This window comes from Musca vetustissima, unplaced genomic scaffold, assembly GCF_032173495.1.
Source record: "Musca vetustissima isolate MV318-11 ecotype Yass unplaced genomic scaffold, APGP_CSIRO_Mvet_v1 utg4927, whole genome shotgun sequence".
NCBI lineage: Eukaryota > Metazoa > Arthropoda > Insecta > Diptera > Muscidae > Musca > Musca vetustissima.
In genome coordinates this window covers 286,729-311,779 of record NW_026884396.1, presented here as the reverse complement: position 1 = coordinate 311,779, position 25,051 = coordinate 286,729, and the positions used below count along the sequence as shown (strand labels likewise).

Here is a 25,051-nt window from a genome sequence, read left to right as displayed (position 1 = left end):
TTTGCAACTCTCTCTCTCCCTCCCTAACTCTTGTTATATGAATAACAAATAATGGTAGTTGTTGTATTGATTGTTCTCGATGAGATTACAAGGCAATGTGAGCGGGTGTTCTCTGTTCACTGTTTTGTTTACATTTTTTTTGTGATGATAGATTAAGAATGACTTAAATGTAACTAAACACACTCACACAGGTGGCGGTCGTTCAGTGTGTATTATTTTAGGAGAATTTCGATTAGAGAGGGGGTGTTAAGTTAAGGAAATTTAAATGAAATGAAATGAGTAATTTTAGTTAATTTGTAGTTTTTGTAATAATTTCCTATTCCCTTAGGCTTACCTGTATGTATCTGCCTGGCTGTGTATCTGCTTGGGAGTGTCAGTGCATGTTATGCCTGGGTAATTGATTTATAACCTTAATAGCCTTTTTTTCTTCGATAACATATAATAATGATATGATTATTGAAGGTTCTGTTCTATTGTGGCCCGCTGTTACATATTGTAAACAAATTGCGTTTTTACATTTGCAACACAAGATTTACATAGATTACGATAATTGAATATTTTCCAACTAAATTGAATGTAAATCATGACTAAGAGGTTTATTTTAGAGAGCGAGAGCGGGCGATTTGCATAAGGAAGTCTGCAGAAATGGGTAAGATTTTGTATTGTATTAAATTGGAATATTCAATATTTGAATTATTTCGAGACGTAATAGTCGGGAATATTTTCATCTGACTAAATTGTAATGTTGGGCGCCATTTGTGTTTTCGATATCCGTCTGACGTAGTTTGTAATGGTGAGCGCCATTTGTGCCTCCAATACCGTCAACCATTCCACGCTAATTAAGGACGTCGATAATATATCCGTCAGAATTAAGTTATAATGTAATGGCGCCATCTGTGCTCTCATACCGCATCAAATGTGCACACTGATAAACAGCGTCCAGAATGAATATTTCCCTCTTTTCATGCTTCTAATGTTGGACGCCATTTGTGGCGAACTTTACAACACCGATTAAGGACGTCGAGAATATTTCCATCTGACAAAGTTTTAAATGTTGAGCGCCATCTGTGCCTTCGATACCGCCAACTTTACCACACTAACTAAAGACGTCGATAATGAATATTTCCCTCTGTTCAAGTTTGAAATGCTGGGCGCCATTTCTGCCTTTACCATCAACCTTACCACATCGATTAAGGATGTTGAGAATATTTCCATCTGACCTAAATTGTAATGTTGGGCGCCATTTGTGTCATACCACGCTGATTAAAGACGTCGAAGGAGTTCAGGAAAAGTATTAACTTTAGGAGAACTCAAAGTAGAAAATTACAGCTACAGGAGCTATCCTAAAATATGGACCGATGTCGATAATTTTTATAGAGAGATTTCCTACCCAATGTGAACTCAAAATAGGAAATTACATCCAATTCGGTAAAGAAAAACGTGCTAAAAAATACCGAATATTTATGGGTACCGTTATATGGGGACTATTGTAAAATGGTAGGGATATTTGCTACCCAATGGGAACTCAAAATAGGAAATTACAACCAATCGAGCCCAAGCTCCCAAAAATATCGAATATATGGGGTATCGGAGACTAAAAAGTGGACCAATATCGATCACTTTTGGATGGGAGGTTTTCTACTCAAAATACCAAACTACAGCCAAATCGGTTAAAAAACCTGCCAAAATATCGAATATTTGGGGGTACCGTTATATGGGGGTGCATTGTAAAAAGTGAACCAATATCTATCACTTTTGGGTAGAAATATTTGCTATCCAATCGGAGCTGAAAATACCAAATTACGGCCAATTCGGTTTAAAAACGCGCCAATATATCCATATTCAATACCAAACATCCTAAGGGGTATTAGCGTTGCATGGGCAAAATGTCAAAGCTGTTTCTTAAATATTGCAAGCTTTGTCGTGATTTTAGCAAACATAGACATAGAATTTTATTCCGATCAAGAATATAAACTTTAGGGGATCTCCGGGAAATATTTTAAGTTCTTGCAAACCTATTCGATTGACATGTGAGGCGATCTGGTTGGTCAGCCAACTTATGGTGTCTGCATTTTAAGATGCATCGCCGACAACTGCCGCATCCGCTTCATTTAGACAATGCTCATAGAATTGGCATTTGAACGTAAAATATTGAGACATTTTTTAAAAGAAAATCCCAAATACGAGTGGCGCCCGATTGATGTTTTTGGTTAAAACGTGAAAAAAACAACATAGCCGACTGGTCAGCCAGTTTACGATATCTGCATAGAAATATTTTATTGACTACATTACAAAAAAAAAGGTGAACAAATATATGAATGGCGCCCAATTATTTACCTATAAAGTGAGATATTATTTCGAAGGGTCAAGATAGTTATTGTTGAATAAATAAATGGTCAAATTTATTGGTCAGACCTCTAATATGTTCATCTAAAGGTGCACAAAAAAAGGAAACAAAACTATAGAGGAATAAGTCTCCTTTCCATCGAACATAATGTGCTATTCAGCATGCTGTATATTGGACCATACCAATGCAGCTTCAAACCTAGCAAATCCACCCACCCACGAAAAACTCATCGACACATTCCACCTATTCGTCGATTATAAAGCCGCATTTGACAGCCCTTTCCGTTCAGAGGTGTTTAAAGTCATGTTTGCGTTTGGCATTCCTGCAAAATTAGTTCGGCTATGCAGGGTAACTTTAACAGACACAAGATCTTAACTGCTGATCTTGTGTCAGTCGGAAAGGACCTCTCGGAGCCCCTTAATACCGAACGAGGATTCAGAAATGACAGTCTGTACACCAAACAACACCTGTTACTCGCCTACGCCGATGACATCGGCATAATGGGTCGAAAATTGAGAGTGGTAAAAGCCACCCCTGGAACAAATTGAGAAGGAGTCTGTCAAAGTGGGTCTGGCAGTAAACGGCGAGAAGACCAAGCTGATGGTAACAACACGCGCAAGACGTCCAATAGACTCAGACCAACTGTGGAACTTGAGAACTGCAGCTTCGAGGTAGTGGACGATTTTATATACCTTGGTATCACCATAAATAAAACTAATGACATCAGTTTTGAAATTCGGAGAAGGTTAGAGTTGACCAACAGATGCTACTATGGTCTGAGGAAGCAACTCAAAAGCAAGGCCGCTGATACTACCCGCACTGTCATATGAATCTAAAGCATGGATACTTACGCAAGCAGATGAGGCAGCTCATGGAGTGTTTGAGAGAAAAACTCTCCGAAAGATCTGAACAATTTTTTTACATTTGAGTTTTTTCTATTATTTAAACTTTATTAAAGACTTTAAAATCAATCAAATTTACTCAAATAAATAAACAAAATTCGTTTACATTACATTTTATGCATTAAATTTCCTCTATTACTAGTTTTAAATTTTTACCATTCACATACATTTCTTTTGAACTGTTTTACCATTACAAACAGTTTTAACCCAACACACACAAACTATACCGACATTTGTTATTTTATTTTAGTTGATTTATTATTTATTTATTATTTAATTTAATTCTCCAAAATTCATATATAATCCTAATTAATATATATTTAATATTTTTATTATGTATTTTTCAATTTATTATTTTTTAATTATTAAAAACTTTAAAATGTCAATTTAAGGTCCCTGGTAATGAGCATTGCACTGTGAAAAGCACATGACAGTGTAACAACGCCCTACCGTTTCTGTTTACTATAATAAGATTAGCCAACACAGCAACCGCAACACGTTTTGACGTTGCCAATACATAATCAGTAGATGGCATTGCCATACATTGTTTCATTGGAATAGAGGAAAACAATTTAATTTGGAATAAAAGATAGCAAATTAGTTAAATGAAATAGAAAAAAATTAACTAAGAAAACCGTTTTATCGACCGTGGGGAGACCATTGAAAGAATTTTTAATGTGTGACACCATTCAATGAGAATTGATAAGATAATTTTATGAAGAAAATTCTGTGTAATTATTGTAAATTATTTACAGTGTTGTTATTGTTGTTTTTAAGTTCATCTATAAAAGTTGAACCCCCCTTTTTGGGTATTTTAATAGACCTAGGTGCATTTTCCAACCGAAATGGCTGTAATTTGGCATTTAAGGCTTTTGGTGGCTGAAGAACTTCGCAAAAAAATATGTTATATAGCTCCATGTTTGACATAGACTACTTATAAAGGTCCCGCCCCGTTTTCTGACAATATACAATGTAAGTTTATGTTTTGACATAGCCCTCTTACAATGTTCTTATACCATTTTGGGTATTTTCATCGTCCTAAACACACTTTCCAACCGAAGTGTCTGTACAGCTTGAGATGAAAAAACGACCCGAAAAACGGCTCGTGAGCTGAACATATCGCAATATTCCATTTGGCAAATATTGAAAAAATGAGCTCGGGTTAAAGCCATTGAAATTTCAAAAAGTGCAAAAACTTACACCGCAACAGAAAGAAAATAGACTCAAAAGAGCTGAAGAGTTGCTTACCTTGGCCGAAAGTGTTGAACTCCCGAATTTGGTTTTCTCCGATGAGAAAACATTCGTTGTCCAGCTGTTTGTAAACAAACAAAATGACCGTGTTTCCTTGCCAAAGAGGTCAACTGAAAATGTGCACCTTCGTTTGGCCACCAGAACTCAAGCGCCAGCCATGGTGATGGTGTGGGCCGCCATAACAGCCGATGGGCGCTCTCCGCTTGTATTAATCGATCGTAACATCAGAATAAATGCCGAATATTATCGCGAAAATATTCTGGAGGGTCTATTAAAGCCTTGGGCACGCAAACATTTTGGTCGCAGACCTTGGATATTCCAACAGTACTCAGCACCATAGCACTCGCCACCCAAGAATGGTTACAAAATGAGGTTCCTCGCTTCATTTCCAGTGCACAATGGCCAACAAAATCTCCGGAAACCAATCCGTTGGACTATTGTTTCTGGAGTATTTTGGAAAGCAAGATTGGCACTAAAAAATACCAAAGTGTCGATCACCTCAATCAAGCGCTTCGTCGGGAATGGACCAAAAAATACCGCAGAGCAAAATTCGGGCAGCGTGTGACGGTTTCATTGGCTGTTTGAAGGCCATAATTTGTGTCAAAGGTGACTAATTCGAACAAATCTAAACTTATTCTAAAATTTGATGCTATTTCGGACATTTCGGAAATAGCATCATTTAGCATTTTCGACAAAAAAATGTAAAAATTATTGCGTTTGCAGTTTTTTATGTATATTGTATATTGAAACTTATTAGGAAAATTGTTTCAATATAGATCATATTTTTTCACATATCCCTTGTACCGCCCTTTTTTCGATATGTTGAATGCCGTAGCTGAAATGTCCAAACAGATTAAACAGGTTAAAAATACACCTGACACATAATTTACGATTACCGACGATTCTCGTCTATGTTTGGATTATGGTTTTCCGATCGTCTTCCTATTGAACACTATCTGTGTACAAATACTTTCGTCTGCTGGTCTATGCAGATTATGGACGTTATGGATAGAAACCTACAAAATTCTGCCTCACTACTAATGTCTCAAATAAATAACTTCGGGTCGTCTCTTTTTGATTAATATTCGTCTTCAAAGTCTGCCTCGGGTCGTCTATAAATACCAGCTTCTATTGGAATATAGAGATCTATATGAATATAAACATTCAGACGATCTATAATGGAGTCATTCAGTTTGGCTATACAAAAATCAGATTGTCGCGGATCTTCTGTAAAGACCCCCAGCATTCTAGCCGACCATAATGTCTCATTCCTAGATTTACATAAAATTTTATTTCTGGTCTGGTCTATAAAAAAGACTTCTGACTTCCTTCCATTCTTCCAAAAATACTGTCCCTGTACGAGGGAAGTTCGGAAATTTCTTAGCCTAGCACAGAAAGCACGTTAAATTTTGTTTCTATCTGGCAACTCATTCATACTCCTCCAAAAAAACGCATCCGCATTTTTACAATGGAAAAATTAGAAATGCGAGTTTTCATTGTAAAAGAAATGCGGATGTGTCTTTTTTGAACACCTGATTCTATATGAAGAAGTTGCCAGATCGTAACAAAATTTAACATGTGTTCATAACAGAGATGGAAGTTTCCAAAACACATAACTTTTTTTCTGTTTACAGCGAGCTTTCTGTGCTAGGCTAACAACTTTCCGAACTGCCCTCGCTTAAAAGTTCCGCCCTGTTTAAGGTATGCTGAAGGTCTTGGAAGAAGTTTCCAAGCAGATTAACTACGATAAATATGAAAAAAATCCTCCTGGCCGACAATTTAAAATTACCGGAGGGTATAAAAAGTTCGAATCGACCGAACTAAAAGACGTTTTTATAATTTATAGATGAAAATATTGCAATTTCTTAGAAAAGACTCTGTACCCATAGAAACCATTTTGTTATTTATTTGAAATTCTTCTTTAAGTCTTCTTATTCTTTTATCCAAAACCTCTGTGGTTTTCCAAATTGGAACCCTCTTAAATAAACTATTCCAATGTGGTATAATTTGTTATTGCTTCAAATTATAAAAAAAACATACAGTCATACTTTCCTCTAGACAACATTTGAACCCACTCATCGAAGGTAATGATGGGTGGGCTCACCATTTAAATCATGGGTAGGCGTAATGAAATTATTGTAAACTATTCTAAAATTTATAGTATGTACAGTGGCTCCATCGAATAATCGGACAAGTGGTTGTCAGATATAATAATGCTATACATTTCAAAAAAATTGTCTAAATGTTTAGTTTTTTTCGCTTTTATTTACACATTACTTACTTATATTTCTGAACAATACAAAAAACAACAACTTTTCTAGTGATAACAGTAAATTTCGTCAGGAAAACAAAATTAACTCAATTTATTGTGTTCAACGCAAAATCGGACAAAGCAAAGTATCAATGTTAAAAAATGAAAAAATCGAGAAATTAATATTTATTTGCATATCCTTTGTTGTCCAGAACGGCCTGTAAACGCATCGGTATTGATTTGAACAAATTCGGGCATACCTCCGGCTCTATGGAGTTCCACGATTCCAGTAAAGTCTCCTAAAGCTGTACTAAGGAGTTAAATTTTTTTCATACACTCTTCTAGCTATTTCTTCCCAAAGATGCTCAATTACGTTAAGGTCTGGGCTCTGTGCAGGTGTTTGTATAAGTTTTGGGCAGTTATGGATCAACCAAAGCTTTGCAACACCTGATGTGTGCTTGGGATCGTTGTCTTGATAAAAGGCAAAGTTGTTCGCGATACCCAATTTGTCTGCACTTTGCTTTACATTTTGTTTTAAAATGTTGAGGTAGACAAATTTGTCCATTTTACCATCAAAAAATGCAAATTGCCTACTCCCACACACGACATGCAGCCCCAAACCATAACAGAACCTCCTCCGTGCTTATCAGTGGTTTTTGTATTCTTATGATTAAATTCATCATTTGGCTTACGCCACACATACATCTTTCCATCTGACCCGCGCAAATTAAATTTGCATTCGTCAGTAAACAGAACCTTAATATAATGAAAACTATCAATAGAAATGTATTTTAAGATGATCTGTCATCAAATTACCTGCTTCCAAAATTCTTCTGGTTTTAGTAAATATTCCTTTTGTCCGATTATGCGATGGAGCCACTGTATGTACCCTAACTCATATTCATTCAGTGACAACAGACAGATGAAACCTTTTATGGTGCGCTACAAATCGAACAGCAACAAATACAACAACAACGACGACAACAGCTTCAATATCCAACCCCCACAATTTTTATGACAATCACAACCACAATAAAATAGAAACAAAATAACAAAATCACGTCATCTGGAAGTGAGGAGAACTGGTTTTAATTTTTTCGTTTTTTCCTTCAAACATAAAATGCATCACCGAAACCGTATGGAAGAAGAAAAAAAATGATTTATTTGAGAAGTTTTGAAAAAAAATAAAATTTGAGGCTTACACTTTTTTCTCAAGTGGTTTTGGGAAGAAGTGTTACTATTTTCTAAGAAATGAATGGATATTTGATGAAAAAGTTAAATATTTTCTTAGGGTTACTTCGGAATAAGATGTTGTTTTCGGCAGGTGTTTGCAAGATGTCCGAAAGCAGAAAAAGGTGACCATACGCATACACTCACACATCTACAACAGTAATTTACAAGTAAATCAATTATGGTCACTCAAAACAAGTAGAGGTCATAACAATGACATCATATCTACCGACAGCACGAATGCTTAGCAATGAAGTTATTTTTTCGGGTGGTTTATTTTGAATGAAATTTAATTGTATTAAAATGAATTGTTATTTGTTTATTATTTTGAAAGAAAGAAAAAAAGGAGAAGACTTCATGAATCTGAAAATATTGCAGCAACAATAATTATTTTAGATTATTTCTGTAAAATTCGAAATGTACGAGAAATTCCGAATTCAGAGGTAATATTCTGTATAATATTCTTGATGAGAATGAAATTCTATATATCGATTTAGTTTTGTCAGTCTTTTTATGTATGTATTGCTACTATTCCTAAGATGTTGGTTCCACATAATGGCATAACATCCATATAAAAGTTCCGATCGATTTAAAATATTTTGGGTGTCCACTTCATGGTTGAGGGTATAAAAACATGGTCCGGACAGAACATAACTACGTTATTACTTCATAATTACATTTTTTTTGTTTTTTGATAATCTTCAATAACCTTTACCTCTGCGTCTATAAATAATGCCCTTTATAATGACCAGATCAGGAATTAAAAAAAAAATAGTGATGATAAAAAGGTCCTCTCTGATTGTTCACCAAAAACCTACATCTTTTAAAAATCGTCTCTGGTCTTCTATAAAAACTGTTCACATCGACAAATATGTCCTGTTCCTAGTTAAAAGCTTCCTACTGATATCAATAATAAATCAGGCTTCAAATGGAATATTGAGCTCCATTAAAATATAAATATACCAGTAATCAATAATTAAGTCATTCTGAATGGCTATAAATAAAACATATTGACTCCAATTTCATGTAAAGACCCCCAGTATTCTAGCCGACTATAAAGCATAATGCCTAGATTTCCATAAAAATTCCATGGTACCAAAAAATACTGTCTCTGCATGACTACATTCGGAACGTCTGTAAACACTGATTTAGAGTATGTCCAATAACGCCTTTGTAGACATTTAAATGATTCCGTTGTGGTATTCTTTTTGTTCTGGAATGTAGACCCCCACTATTACTCCAGCTTATATTTAATAGCTGCATTTCCTTATTTATAAAGATTTTCTCCTTCAGTTCGTCTTTAGAGATTCCACCCTGCTTTAACTCATCTAAAAAAATCCTGTATCAGTTCGTCTTTATATGCTCCTCTATTAGGGATTGTCTCTAAAACTTTCCAAATACTTCTTTTGATGATATTTCAAGAACTCCCTTTTAGTCGGTCGCCAATTAAGTCTTCCTTTTTGGTCCCTTCATTTCGTCTCTAAAGATTGCCTACAACCAGTTTCTAAATATTACTTCAGTTCATATAAAATGACTCAATTTTGGTATTTTACAAAGATTTTCCCCTAAAATTCTCCTACAAGGTCCAACCCCATCAATTCGTATCTAAAACACCACCTTATCTACAGAAATTTACTGTTTTACGTGCGTCTTTATACGTCAGAGCAGATTGCCTCCAGCAAGTCCCTAAACATTGACTTTATTTTAGCATTTTGACTAAAGACTACATTTTGGCATTTTATACAGATTTTCTCCATAAGATCTCCTACAAGGACCACTATCTTCATTAAGTTCTTCTATAGAGACTTCCTGCATCAGCCCATCTATAAAAATTGTTTGTTTCAGTTCCTCTTTCGAGATACATTTAATCAGTTCGAAACTAAAGACTACCAGTTTCATCTGCACCTATAAAGACCCAATGCTTCATCACTCCTTGCATTTTTCGTATTTTATAAAGATTTTTATCATACAATGTCCATAACTTTCATTCAGCTCTTATATAGAGGCTATTTGTTTCAGCTAACCTATAAAAATGTCCAGCTTCAGGTTCTTTTTTCTGAGAATCTTTTATTCAGACTGACTCCAAAGACTTTCAACTTCAGCCCATCCATCAATAATTCATGTATATGATGACATGAGATATAGGCGAAAATCTCAACCTCGTGCTCATCTTTATTCAACTTTCTTATATAGGCTACCTCTAGATAATCTTAAAGTCCTATAGAAAAAAATTCCTGCCTTCACTTTGTTTTAAGAATTTCATTCAGCTTGTCTACACAGAGTTCCCGAATTATACAATATATAAAGAACCCTTCTTTAATTTAGTCTTTAAAGATTCCACAATGAAGTTTGCCCATAACAACTGACGGCTTCGGCTCATCTATAAAGATTCCCTGCATTGGATCTCCTACAAAAACTAACTGCTTTAACTTATTTATAAAGACTTCATGGTTCAGCTCGACTACAAGGACTAAATTCTTCTTTTCGTCTAAATAGACTTTTTGCCTTAACGAATCTATAAAAATCCCAACTTCAATTCATCTATAAAGACTCCTTTATTCCATTCGCATACAAAAGCTCCATGTTCCAGCTCTTCTATAAATACCTCCTGCTTCAGTACGTCTATAAAAACTTCCTTCTACAGATCTTTTATAAATTTTCCCTGCTTCAGTTCGCCTATAAGGATTTTGGTTTAGATCGCATATAAATACTTATCTCTAGAAGAGTCTAGAGTGACTTCCTGCTTCAGTTCGCGTATAGAGATAGTCGTCTTCAGCTTGTCTATAAAAATGAACTGCGTAACTTCCACCTGACTATATATTCTGCCTGCTTCAGCTCACCTATAAAGTCTCCAGTATGTATATCTTCTACAAGATCATACTTCAGCTCGTCTATAAAGTTTGTCTCTAAAGACTTTCGCCTTCAGTTGCGGCTATAAAGACCCGTTACTTCAGTACTCCCTGCTACAGCTCTTCTTTAAATATTCTAAGACTAACTCCTTTAAGTTATCTATAAAGACTACTTGATTCAGCTCGCCAATACGGACTAAATTCTTCCGTTCGTCTAAATAGACTTTTTGCTTTGCGCATTTTTAAAACAATTCCAACATCAGTTCATCTATAAAGACTCCCTAATTATGTTCGCCTACAAAAGTTCCATGTAGCAGCACTGCTATAAAGCTGTTTCTACCCGACTATATATTCTGCCTGCTTCAGTTCACCTATAAAGTCTCCTGTATGTATATCTTCTACAAGGCCACACTTCAGCTGATCTATAGAGCCTCCCATATGGTCATCTACAAAGCCTCCCATTTGACCATACCTATTAATATTCCATGGAAAATTCCATCTGGCCGTATATAAGGTCTACTTCCCGGCAATATGCCTTTGTTCATCTATAAAGACTCTATTCGGACTCGTATACTCAATTCTTGACATCTGTCAATAAAACCTGCCTTATGTTCGTCTATAAATACTTTCGTTTATTGATTAAAAAAGAGAGGTTATCTATCTTTTAAAAATTTGTTTTCTAATTTCCATTGTAATGTCTTTAAGTCGTCTATAGAAAGAACCATTGGCCCATATAAGGTGATATGTATAAACCTCTATTCGAGTTCTTATAATCAATTCTAGGCATCTGTACCAATTCATTAAACAATTGACAAATATTTACTTTTGTTGGAATAATTCGAAATTTTTAGTACTGATTATTGGTGTAGGTTTAATGTACAACAATTTAAAAAGCAATTATTTGAGACCACCCTCAAATCTAAAGTCAAATTTAATTTACTCAGCAAATAACTAAGAGCAAATATGTAATCCTCATATGTATTTATACATAACAATATGTATGTATATAATAGAACAAATATATAAATACATAGTATATATATTTTATTTGTATACGATAATCCATTCTCTATGTATATACCTACATACACCCATATCGACCTTCATTTAGGCCTCCTTGTTTTTCTTTTTCAATTTTGTGTTGAGTATCTGCAGTCTGATGAATCATCTGTTTCCTTCCTCGCCCAAACGAAAGGACATTGCTGTTAGATGGTTTTTTATTTGTTCGTTTTCATAACGAAAGGAAAACAACAACAAGAAAAATCCATTCGTGTTATGTGTCTGTAACCAGGGATACATACAAAAAAACAAACAGAATTACTTACATTCTGACATACAATACCATCATGGATGTGTGTCACTTAAATGAAATTTTAATGTAGTGGTTGGCTTGGCAGATGTTTAAGTGGATGTATGGCTGGGTAGGTCTTCGAAACTGTTATACATACACAAGAATCCATATCCACTGGTTGGGCAAATCGACCGGCTGGCAGGCAGTCAATCGACCAGCCCGCATTTCTTTTATACACATTATTTGTGTTCATGCACAAGAACTATTTCCATTATATGTACATACATATTTGTATGTATGTACATTTTAGTACATAGCATATTCTAGCCATTTAAAGGAAGAATGACTAATGCAGTTAAATTACCCTGCCAACGGTTTATGGTCGAGGCAGATGGTTTACCAGGCATGTGTATACCAAGTTACATAAGGTAACAGGTAGAATCAGCCGGATATTTCCGTAGCAAAAGATTTACGGATAACTATTTAAGCCACCTAATTGTTCAATTTTTTTTTTTTTTTGACAGAATTCAATAGAAAAAATTAGATAAGGATATTGGAAAATAGAAAGAAAAACTAGAAAGTACCAAAGGCATATGAAAGATATTAAAGCGAACATTTCTTTGCCTTAAGGAAATTAAAATATATGCTAATGTCAGCTCTTTTTATATAACAAAGTCCTTCAGCCCAACTATAAATTCTCCTGTATGTATATCTTCTACAAGGCCATACTTCAGCTCGTCTATAAAGCCTCCCATATGATAATTTATAAAGACTTAACACTATGTCGATCGAATGGAAAGATTCATCTAGCAGTATATAAGGTCTACTTCCCTGCAATATACCACTGGTCATGCATAAATACGCCATTCCGATTCGTATACTCAATTCTTGACATCTCTCTATAAAAACTTCCATATGTGTTCATCTAGAAGTACTTCTGTCTTTTGATCTAAAAATATTTTTTTCTGATTGACCTAATTGACTCCCTTTTAATAATCTTCCTATAAGGTTATATAGATCTGGTCAGGTATAAACCTCGATGCGAGTTCTTATAATCAATTCTAGGCATCTGTACATTTTCTAACCTCACTTTTCTGTGTAATGTCAGTCCATTTTATATAACTTTCGTAAGTCAGTAATGGGCCAGAGCCCTATTTGCACCTCCATAGCCCTCCCACGCCACGTCTACTTTCTGGCTCTCCATTTCGTATAAAACGATTTAGTGACCTCAGCTCGTCCATATAGTCTCGCAGGCCTAATCTTCAGTTCGGCTATTGACAGGTTTACAGGTACTTCTCCCTTCACGGTGCCGCTGGACCTTAAGGCCGTTTCTCTGTTCCTTCAGTCGTATCAATTACAGACTGTTTGTTTGTCTATAAAAATTCACGGTTTAAAATCTAGGCTTCCAGCTTTTTTATGTCATGTCAATGTAAAGTCAGTGTTCATCCGAGGGCACTGAAATGCTTTAAATGGTCCTTCGAGTCCTCTGGCTCTGGTCAGCTCGTAAAAACTCAGTGATTCTTTACATCACAAATACAGACTCGACTTTAGATAGATTCCGTGTCACTTCAGCAGGCCTTAGCACACAGCCAGAGTCATTTACTGACTCTGCAGATCTTCTATGTGTACCTGCCAAGTCTTTAAACATGTTGTCTCATCTAGATCGCCAGTTTGATGTCATGACTTGCCAACATATCTGTGTAAACTCCATGGGCTACTGCTTAGTTGCGCATAGACTCTCAGACACTTCTCCCTGACACAATACGGAGGAGGATTACCTGTCCCTTTTATTTGTATTGTTAGACTACTTGCTTATTAAAAATCAAGCATTATATAAATTCATAAATTGACCTTGGAGCTCAGTGAAAGACTTTATACGGTCCGTCGAGCAAAGCTAGCGTCGACACATTGTTCTTCGAAAGTCTCATATCGTTAAGAAAGGCTCGCTGACCCTCAACCCCGATTTACTGTCTCCTCGGCTGGCATTTTTAGACTCCTTACTTGCCGATAAAACTTCACTGGCACTTCTCAGTTTTAAAATGCTCCCGCAAATGGTCCTTCGACTTCATTTGAAATCCTCAAGTGTTCAGTTGACTGCAGGAAAAGTCATTGACTGGATATTCGACTGTTGTTAAAGACAATTTTCAGGATGCTTACAGGTCTATAAAAATTAATTCGTTGGAATACGGTCCTCCCCTTAAATCAGCCAGTAAAGACTGCAGTCAGATTGCCTAAAAAGACTCCCTTTCGAGATGTCTATCAACTCACCTTTAAAGACTAGCAATAATTCGCCTATAAAGATTCCCTGCCTCTCGGCTCATATTACAGACTCCCTGCTTCAGATCGTCTTTATCGGCTCAATACTTCAGTTATTATATAATAACTTCCTGCTTAATATCGCATATTAAGAATTTCTGTTTCTACTCGTCTATAAGTTCATCTATTCATCTATTAAGTCATTCTTATTCAGTGCTTATTCTATAAATCTCACTACTTTAAAAGTGGACCAATGTTGATCATTTTAAGTAGGAAGATTCTAAACCCATTAAAAACTCAAAGTACTAAAATACAACCAATTCGGTTGGAAAACATGTCAAAAAAAATCGCCAAAAAATACCGACGTGGACCAATATATAGCATTTTCAATACTAAACATTCTAGGACTAATAGTAATGCGAGTGCAAAATGTCAAAGCCCTAACTTAAACCTTGCGATCTCCATAGTGATTTCAAAAGACTGATGGACGCCCATAAATCGACATGGAATTTCATTCTGATCAAGAATATATAGTTGAGTTTAAAATATAAAATTCTTCACTTGGTCCTCTCATTTACAAAAAACATCTTTCACCTCAATTTCGTCTATAAATATATTCTCCAGCTCGCCTTTAAGGACTTCCTTCAGCTTTTATACATAAACTCCCTTCAGCTCCTATATCATTAGTTCATGTATAGACTACAGACTACTTCGTATATATCCCTTACTCATGTTAATCTTCTTAAACTACCTTATAAAGGCTGGCTTCAGCTTTTATACATAAACTGCCTTCAGCTCCTACATCATTAGTTGGTGTATAGACTACAGACTACGTCTACGTTATAAAGGCGGGCTCTAGCTTATTTATAAAGATCATAAAGTACACAATCTATTTCCACTGTAACTTTGAATCACTATTTTCGATATAAACTCAAAATTCGCTACTAAAAACTATGTCCCTTTTGCAACTGTAATTTTGAATCATAATGCTAGTGCTCCATACTAAAGTGGAAGTCATAAAAGCCCCTAAAACATACAATTTTTAAGAAACTTTTATAAGATAGGTATAATCTCAAAACTCACTACAAATTAAATATCCATTCTTCAACTGTAATTTTAAATCACCAACCTTCACAACGTTGATGCTCCATAATATAGTGGAGGTCATGAAAGCCTTTGAAACATACAATTTTAAAAACACTATTTTCGATATAACATCAATTTTCGTCAGATATCCATACTATTTCGCCTCCTGCCTTTCCATGTAATGTATATTTTAGTTTCTAATAAAAAAAGTAAAGAAGTTTGCTACAGATTTTATAAAATCTATTTCCAGTCATTCCATCAATGCCTTAAAAAATAATTAAGTAAAACCCACAGTTTTTTTCGAATCAACATCCCACATCTATTTTTTCGATTGCCATTGCAAATGACACATTCATTTCACTTCAAGCTAGACCAGAAAAATATCTCAAAGTGCCTCTTTGATTATGATTACTAATTTCCCCTTGAAGACAATTATTAAGACAACTTGTGTATTTATCAATTGCAGCTCTCTGATATCTCAACAACTTTAAAATGAAATCATCATTCTTCACACAGATATTTTATGTATATCCATAGAAGGCAAAAAGGCTTTAACCTTCACAACGTTGATGCTAAAAATAAATTTTTTAATAATGGAGATATTTGGATCAAATTTTGAGGAGGTCATGAAAGCCTTTTCAAACATACAATTTTAAAAAAATTACTATTTTCCATATATATAATTTTTTAATTTTTTTAAAGTTATACCATACAATATTTCGCCTCCTGCCTTTCCATGTAATGTAGATTTTAGTTTCTAATAAAAAAGTAAAGAAGTTTGCTACAGATTTTATAAAATCTATTTCCAGTCATTCCATCAATGCCATAAAAACAATTAAGTAAAACCCACAGTTTTTTCGAATCAACATCCCACATCTATTTTTTCGATTGCGATTGCAAATGACACATTCATTTCACTTCAAGCTAGACCAGAAATATATCTCAAAGTGCCTCTTTGATTATGATTACTAATTTCCCCTTGAAGACAATTATAATCCAGACAGACTTGTGTATGACGACGACGACCTCTGGGCCCAATTGCAGCTATCTGATATCGAACAACAACTTTAAAATGAAATCATCATCGGCACACAGATATTCCGCTCTATGTATAGGCAGGCGAGTCACATATGAAGTCGTTATTACCATAGAAGGCAAAATGGCTTTAAAAAGATTTACAACTCATCGACGACAACCACAAACAAACAACGCCTATTTTGAAGCCAAAAATAAAATTGATATGAAATTACATTTCAATTGTGGAAACCCAGCCAGCCACCAACCACCACCATTAAGGCAGGCCGACTAATGCCATTTAAAGAGACAGCTGCAAATGGTGCGCGTTAATAAAAAAGAAGAAGACAAAAATGTTGAAATAAGCAAAACCGAAAGAGACCTCCACATAAAAGAAGACTGTACTTTTACCATGGCAACGATATGCGAAGTTAATGCTATTTTTTCAAAAGAAAAAAAATATCTAGCCCAACAATACTCACTCACACCGGCAGTCAGGCAGCATGGTTATTAAATCATCAGGCCAACAACTGCTGTTCGTTCTGCTTCTAGCATTCTTCTATGACTCATCTCCATCATCGTTGAAACTCTTCGTTGTAGTTTTTCAGGGGGAAAATTTTCAGTCTTAAACAGTAAAAAAACATGTTTCGAAGTTTTTGGGGCATAGCATAGAAAAAAATATATTTACCAGAGATGCGGAAGTTGCAAATGGAAAAAATTTCTCTTTAATTACAAGGCACGACGATCTCTTTTTTTTCACATTGCTTTCACCAATTAGTTAGGCTGTTCCCCCAAAGAGGCAGTGGTAGAGGAGAGGTAGGGTCGTTTGGCCATTAGGTTATTGAACCCTTACCAATTGCATGCCACATGCAGAGCAGCGTAACAAAACTTCCTGATAGTTTTGTTTTAAAAATAGTTATCCAACCCCCCTTTATCTTTATGACAATTAAAAACACCAAAATAACTTTTTTTATAGATTTGCAATCATGTTCATGTTTGTTTTTTATTTTTTCTCAGTTTAGTCATTTTTTCAGCTTCATTTTAAAAAATCTTTTTTCGAGTGATTCGTCATAGTTAGGAAAAATTATGAAATAAACAAATTTTAGTTTTGTTTGTGGAATTCTTTTTTTGTTTGTTTACAAATAAATTTTCTTTCAGCTGAGGTTAGAATCTTCAATCTTGTTCAACGAATTTTGTGGGTCTGGCTGCTTAATATTCTTCAGCACCCTCACCTTCACCATCACCGGAATCCATACCGACTTCCTCGTAATCCTTTTCGAGGGCAGCCAAATCTTCACGGGCTTCGGAGAATTCACCTTCTTCCATACCCTCACCGACGTACCAATGGACGAAGGCACGCTTGGCGTACATCAAGTCGAACTTGTGATCGAGACGGGCCCAAGCTTCGGCAATGGCGGTGGTGTTGGACAACATGCAGACGGCACGTTGTACCTTGGCCAAATCACCACCGGGCACAACAGTGGGTGGTTGGTAGTTAATACCGACCTTGAAACCAGTGGGACACCAGTCAACGAATTGAATGGTGCGCTTGGTCTTGATGGTGGCAATGGCGGCATTGACATCCTTGGGCACAACATCACCACGATACAACATACAGCAGGCCATGTATTTGCCATGACGAGGATCGCACTTGACCATCTGGTTGGCGGGCTCGAAACAGGCGTTGGTGATTTCGGCAACGGACAATTGTTCGTGGTAGGCTTTTTCGGCCGAGATGACGGGGGCGTAGGTGACCAAGGGGAAGTGGATACGTGGGTAGGGCACCAAGTTAGTTTGGAATTCAGTCAAATCGACATTGAGGGCACCATCGAAACGCAACGAAGCAGTGATGGAGGACACAATTTGGCCGATCAAACGATTCAAGTTGGTGTAAGTGGGACGCTCAATGTCCAAGTTACGACGGCAGATGTCGTAGATGGCTTCATTGTCGACCATGAAGGCGCAGTCAGAGTGTTCCAAGGTGGTGTGGGTGGTCAAGATCGAGTTGTAGGGTTCAACCACGGCAGTCGAGACTTGGGGAGCGGGATAGATGGCGAATTCCAATTTGGATTTCTTGCCATAATCGACCGACAAACGTTCCATCAACAAGGAGGTGAAACCGGAACCGGTGCCACCACCGAACGAGTGGAAGATCAAGAAACCTTGGAGACCGGTACATTGATCAGCCAATTTGCGGATGCGGTCCAAGACCAAGTCTACAATTTCCTTGCCAATGGTGTAGTGACCACGGGCGTAGTTGTTGGCGGCATCTTCCTTACCAGTGATCAATTGTTCGGGATGGAACAATTGACGGTAGGTGCCAGTACGGACTTCATCGACTACAGTGGGTTCCAAATCGACAAAGACGGCACGGGGTACGTGTTTGCCAGCGCCAGTTTCGCTGAAGAAGGTGTTGAAAGAATCATCACCACCACCGACAGTCTTATCAGAGGGCATTTGACCATCAGGCTGGATGCCATGTTCCAAGCAGTACAATTCCCAGCAGGCGTTACCAATTTGGACACCAGCTTGACCGACATGGATAGAGATACATTCACGCTGTTAATGAAAAAAAACACAAAAATGAGGAATTAATATTAGTTTTATTTCAGAAAATAACAAAAGAAACCAAAATTGAAATCGAGAAAAAAGAAAACTTGGCGGATTCCTTTGAAAAAAAAAAATGTGACAAATTCTTTGCTTTTGCAGACGTCAACTGCAAAAAAAAAAAAATGACGTCATGCCAAATCGTGGTGGTGATTAAGGGTGCGGCCGGTTTTTTAAGAGGTAGAGAAAAAAAAGTAACACCACTTCGAGAAAAATGTGATTTTGTATAACACATAATTTGAGAATTATTCACAACCGGCTAAAATTTTGAATTTTTTTTTTAGCAAATTTTTCTTATCAAAAAATTTTTATGTTTTCATTTAAACTACAACAAAAACTATTGCAAAGAATTTTTTTACAAATGGCGACTGAAGCGGCTTATTGTACAAAATTACTTTCTCTTCTATGTCACACTCTTATGACTTCAGGAAATTTCCACCAAGTTTTTAATTCAATGTTTGTATTTTCTATTTTCTTCTTCACTTATTTTTTTTTAATTCATCACTTCAATCCATTTATTGAAACTTACCATTTTGAGTTTTTTGGTTTTTTAACAAATACACACAGAAAGTATCAAATTTGTGGTTTTACGTTTCAAGTTCGGAGCAGCCAGCTATGAAGCTTACCAAACTATGATATCGAATGATTTTTCTTGCCGCTTGTACTTGTATTTATATATGTGGATGACGCCTACTTTGTTTTTAACGAAGAATGAGAGAGCGAACTCAACGAAATGGTGTTGGGGTGTTGTTGTTGGTGGGAAATTAACGAAAAAATGCCGACCATTTGACGAAGGCAGGGAAAAGAATCTTAAATGTTGTCAGTACTGGTTTGGGAGTTGTATGAGATGAGTTGTATTCTTGACAGTCTTGTATGTTGTGTCGATAATGCAGTTTTAGGGTTGTATTTATATGATGACGAAGGATGGCAGGATTGCCAGGGATAGAACGTACTATAAGGGATAGTATTTATATTTAAAATATATTATTTAATTTATATTAAATATTCGATTTGTTTCCCTTTTATAGCTTTGTAATAATTTCATTGATAAACCAGCTTTGTTTGGCAGTTGATGATGAGTTGTATTCTTGACATTATTGTTTATTGAGTCGATAATGCAGTACAAGGTTGTATTTATGTGATGATAGATGACAAGATTGCCGAAGGAACATAATAGAAAAGTTATTATGTATATTTAATATATTTTGTAATTTATATTAAATATTAATTTTTTAATTATTTGTAATAATTCCATTGTTAAGCCAAAACAAATGAACAATTATTGGCAGTTGTCATTTCCAATTAGTAGATAAAACTGTTTCACTGTGCATTTTATTATGATTAGTGGTAAACGTAACCTAATACGGCATTTACATTAGAACTTTTTACCGGGTTAACCTACTTTATGAAGATTTACTTGGCATATATTCAAAGGAATTGATTTAAACCCACTGGGTAAACGTTAAATGTAAAGGTGTATTAATTCTGATTTTTGCATACTATTTATCGATTTGGTAAATCGAATAAATAGTATGAATAAATTTTTATTTATTTGAATACGACATTTTATATTGTTGTTAAATATTAATAACTAAATAAAAATATTTAGGGATAAATTTAGTTTTTGTCTGCATGGTAGATATATGTAATGATGGCATTGCCAAATACAAAAAAACTTTGCCATTCTCTTCGTACTTTTTTATAGCAAAAGAGAAACATGTCGAAATTGTTGAGAGTACATATTAATCACTTGTAAAAAATTCAAACATAGATGTCACTCCATCAAAAACTGCACACTTTCCGAAAACTTGTAGAAATTCACTCACACCATTTTGTCGATAATTGATAATAGTCGGTAAAACTGATAAAGAGGAAAGAGCATTGAGTTCGCCGGATTCGAACTGTTTATATCCGCGATTAATACCAAATCGTATTAAACTTTCACATAGAGGTTATTGTTGCGTTTAGATTTGCGAAATCCACTCGATCTCAAATGTCAATATAATCAACGGGATTTGTGAACATGATATGGAATTTACATTTATAACAGTAGTCTATACGCGAGTTAAAACCGGAAAACCATCTGCCTATGTCTCATACAGACATATTATTACAATTTTTTCATAATTTTACTTTTGACAACATTCAGCTTTAAAAATTTAAATGAAAATATCCTCCTTCGAAAAGTTATTAATTCAATATTTATAAACCAGTGAGCGGAGCATATCGTCCGACTGGACGGGGCCGAACGACAGAAAAAATTAGGTTTTCGGTCCACTTCATCCCAAAATTATTATCGGATCATCACCGAAAATTATAGGCGTTGTATTTGACCATACTTGGATCCTCATGGAAATTTTCAAAGCGATCAGCGCTATATTTTCGCCCTCTATTATTACCACACTAGAGGGCGAAATAATATCTGAATACCTAAGCACCTGTAAATATTTAAGTGTAACTCCCTCATCCGAGAACATACGACAATATAATCGGTATCAATATAAATGTCAACCAATCCTCTTGGATATGCTGTCAACTTCTTCAGGGGTAAATATATACGCCATAGAACACAAATTTTATCATTTTTCACACAAAAATCAGGGTCCATTTGTCCCGCTAAATATTGACCGATCGAAACTCTCATGCTTATTCTTTGGGCCGATCCCCTTTTCCATGTAAAATTTCGCGATGTTTTGGGGCCATAAATAAAGTTTTTGGTCCATTTCATTCTCTAAATATTAACCGATCTTTTCCAAAAACAATTTTGCATCCTACATGCAAAATTTCGTGAAGATTGGTCCATAACTGTGACCTGTATCGTGTTTAAAAATTATAATGGACGGACGGACGGACACACATGTCTACATCGGCTCAGCTAGTCGAGATAATGACGATCGGTATACTTAAAGGTGGGTCTAGGAACAATATTTCGCGGCGTTATAAACTCTTGGGGCTGCACAAAGCTATAATACCCTGACAACATAAAAAGGAGGTATTTATTTACAGAAGAGTAAATTTTTATTCGATGGAATTTATTTTTCAAACAATTTGAAAGGGTTGCCATTATTAATTTCTCAAATGAGACTGCCTTCTACAATAATGTCATGGGTATAATTATTACAAGGTAATGCAAAGCTACCAAATGATGGCATTTTTTTCTCAATGTGGTTTGTTCCCTCAAATCAAAATACATAGTCCTAATTTAGATTAGGCGAGTTTACTTGCGGCAAGTCTTTGACTGCAGGAGAGAGGGGCAATATATATGAAATATATACAAATTTAATTAAAATTAAAATTATCTTTTTAACGCGTCCGTCTGGAAGTATTTACTTTGTTTTGGATGAAATAAATATTTCAATATATTCTTTACAGGATTTAAGAAAGAAATCATAAACCTTTTTTCGCGTTTTTAGTTATGTGTTGAAAAAATGTGAAATCCACTTGTTCCGTATATTTATTTTATATTTGGCAGGAGTAGCCACCACCTACATAGTAGTTGTTTTTATTATTAAACTCAAGCTGCCCTACCTCGTACTATTGTACCATGGAATATACCATGTGTCTGTATATCTCTTAAATTTATAATTGTATTAACATTTGCCACTAAATCAGTGTAAGTACGCCCACCATTCCACTGTTCTTTTATCGATCTATAATGCCCTTATATTATTTCCTATTTTCGATTTTCAAAAACCTACAATACCTTCACAATTTTGTTTTGTTTCCCAAATTTTATCGTCTGTTTTCACATTCTTATAGTACGTTTACATTTAACCGGATTTTGTTAACCCAGTGGGTTTCAATTGTCAATTCCTTGGCATATATGTCAAATAAATCCTCATAAAGTAGGTTAACCCGGGGTTTTTTTACATTGTTGGTGATTGGGATTGGTGTTGAGAGTTTTTCTCTCTCTCTCTCATTGGTAAATTGCGAATTGAGTTGGAAAACATTGCCACAGGTAGGAACAAAAAAGTACGAAAAGATACCTAAAATTTTACTTCAAATGATAATAAAACATAAGTATCGAGAAATATTGGCCAATATTTATACCAGTTATTTGGCGTAAATGTATTCACGAATAATAAAAAAAACTCTCATCACCAATCCCAATCACCAACAGTGTAAAACCCCGCTTATTCGCAAAAAATACGAAACGAAGTGGAAAGGCGTCAGTGCAATCGCCATATTTTCACAAAAAGAAAACTGCAAGTGCATTTTACCAAAAAATACAAAAACATTTAACAGATCGCAACAATAATTGAATCCTAAAGATGACACTAACCAAAACCGTTGATCAAATGACAATTTTAAGTGGAGATCGCTCCAAGTAAGTAGATGTGGTATTCCGGCTTTCTTTTCTGGAAATCGACTGGATTTTCTTTCAGTGTCGTAAAGGGGAGAATCAAGTCCTTCATAGAATCCTCGAGTAGGTTTTACATACACATAGTACTTCGAATAGAGAAATGTATAGATTGATAGTGGCAAGATGACTGCATTAGCCGGTACGGTCCATGTAGGCCAAATATGAAATTACTGATATAAAGATGGAAGGCATCGACAATCAAATCTCTTTCCATGCCTCTTAAAATTCACGGAACAACTCTATAAAAAGATCAGATTTTTCTGAAATTTTTTTCCAGAGGTATTTTTACCCTAATTATGGGATTATACGGATATAATATTTTTTGTGTAGCCGGCCTCCTATGGACAGATACCTACATCGGCTACGCGACAGAATCTCTTTCTAAATAGAATTTTATTTTGTATAGCTGGTCTTCGGCCGGGGATTTAAGACTTTCTCCTATGGATAGATACCAACATCGGCTACGCGACAGAATTTCCTTGTTTTTGTAGGGTTCTAAGCCCAATATCTTTTGATCGACAACAGATACAGCCACATATCGCACCATTTTGGAAAGGGCAAATTGTGGTCTATAATTTGAGTCGAGATTGAAAATGGACTATATTGGACCCAAGTTCGACTTTTAGGGGGGTTTTCAATAAAATCGGGGAAGAAATAGAAACGTATTTTTATAACCTTTAAAATGATACCCAATTTATATTTACCGGATCCGTAGAAACGATTTTATCATTGTAATCAGGGTCTCCAGAAGTAAAAATTTCAAAACGATCCCCGGCCAGTCCTTCTATCAACCTTGAATAAAGGTATCTGTATCATAGTAGCTGATGATCTGACTTGCTGACAGTGAATGTAGATCATTATGAACTCTGTTCTTTGTTTATATTTGCAAGTTCTTACACTTTCTTGGTCCTACTGACTAACTATTTAATCGACTATTCTATCAACCTTGAATAAAGATATCCGTATCATAGTAGCTGATGATCTGACTTGCAGACAGTGTATGTAGATCATTATGGACACTGTTCTTTGATTATATTTGCAAGTTCTTACATTTTCTTGGTCCTACTGACTAACTATTTAATGAAGGTCCCTCCACATTCGGAGTATTTGTCATTGAATCCTTTTTTTCAAAAAATTAAATTTAAAGCCTTAAAGTTTAATTTAAAGCCTTAAATATTCAGACTATTACAAAAATATGTAAATAATTTCACTCATTTTCCATTTATTTCAGATTAAAAGATTTACTATGCAATCGTTTGGCTGAATGTGGATGGCGGGATGAGGTACGTCTGCTCATACGTGGCATTATCAAAGAGAAAGGTACAAATGTCAAAGTGGAACAGCTAATAACCGAAGTAACACCCAAAGCAAGAACGCTCGTTCCGGATGCTGTTAAAAAAGAACTCCTTATGAAAATTAAGGCCATTCTGGCTGCACAAGAAGGCATAGATTTATAATAGACATAGAGTCCAAACAAAATATATTTCTAGCTAATAAATTATGTAGTTTTTCTTATTAGAATTTTCAAAAAAAATTTATTAAAATTTCAAATTATAAAATGTTCAAGAAACTGAATTACATGTAATTGTATTTATTCTTGTCTC

The 25,051-nt window shown here is 35.4% G+C and overlaps 3 protein-coding genes across 3 annotated transcripts in view; 2 read left to right on the top strand and 1 right to left on the bottom strand.

Annotated features, from left to right (window-relative positions):
* The window catches only part of LOC133331362 (secernin-2), a 220,789-nt gene that overhangs the window by 96,848 nt on the left and 98,890 nt on the right, over nucleotides 1–25,051 (top strand). The window lies entirely within an intron of this gene.
* Nucleotides 17,684–19,768, bottom strand: LOC133331357 (tubulin alpha-1 chain). Its single transcript, XM_061539754.1, has 2 exons — nucleotides 19,614–19,768; nucleotides 17,684–19,036 (listed from the first exon to the last, which is right to left on the bottom strand). The coding sequence occupies exons 1-2, from the start codon at nucleotides 19,614–19,616 to the stop codon at nucleotides 17,687–17,689; spliced, it is 1,353 nt and encodes a 450-aa protein (XP_061395738.1). The 5' UTR covers nucleotides 19,617–19,768; the 3' UTR covers nucleotides 17,684–17,686.
* Nucleotides 23,329–24,911, top strand: LOC133331356 (enhancer of yellow 2 transcription factor). Its single transcript, XM_061539753.1, has 2 exons — nucleotides 23,329–23,411; nucleotides 24,679–24,911. Exons 1-2 carry the CDS (start codon nucleotides 23,356–23,358, stop codon nucleotides 24,902–24,904), a joined length of 282 nt encoding a protein of 93 aa, XP_061395737.1. The 5' UTR covers nucleotides 23,329–23,355; the 3' UTR covers nucleotides 24,905–24,911.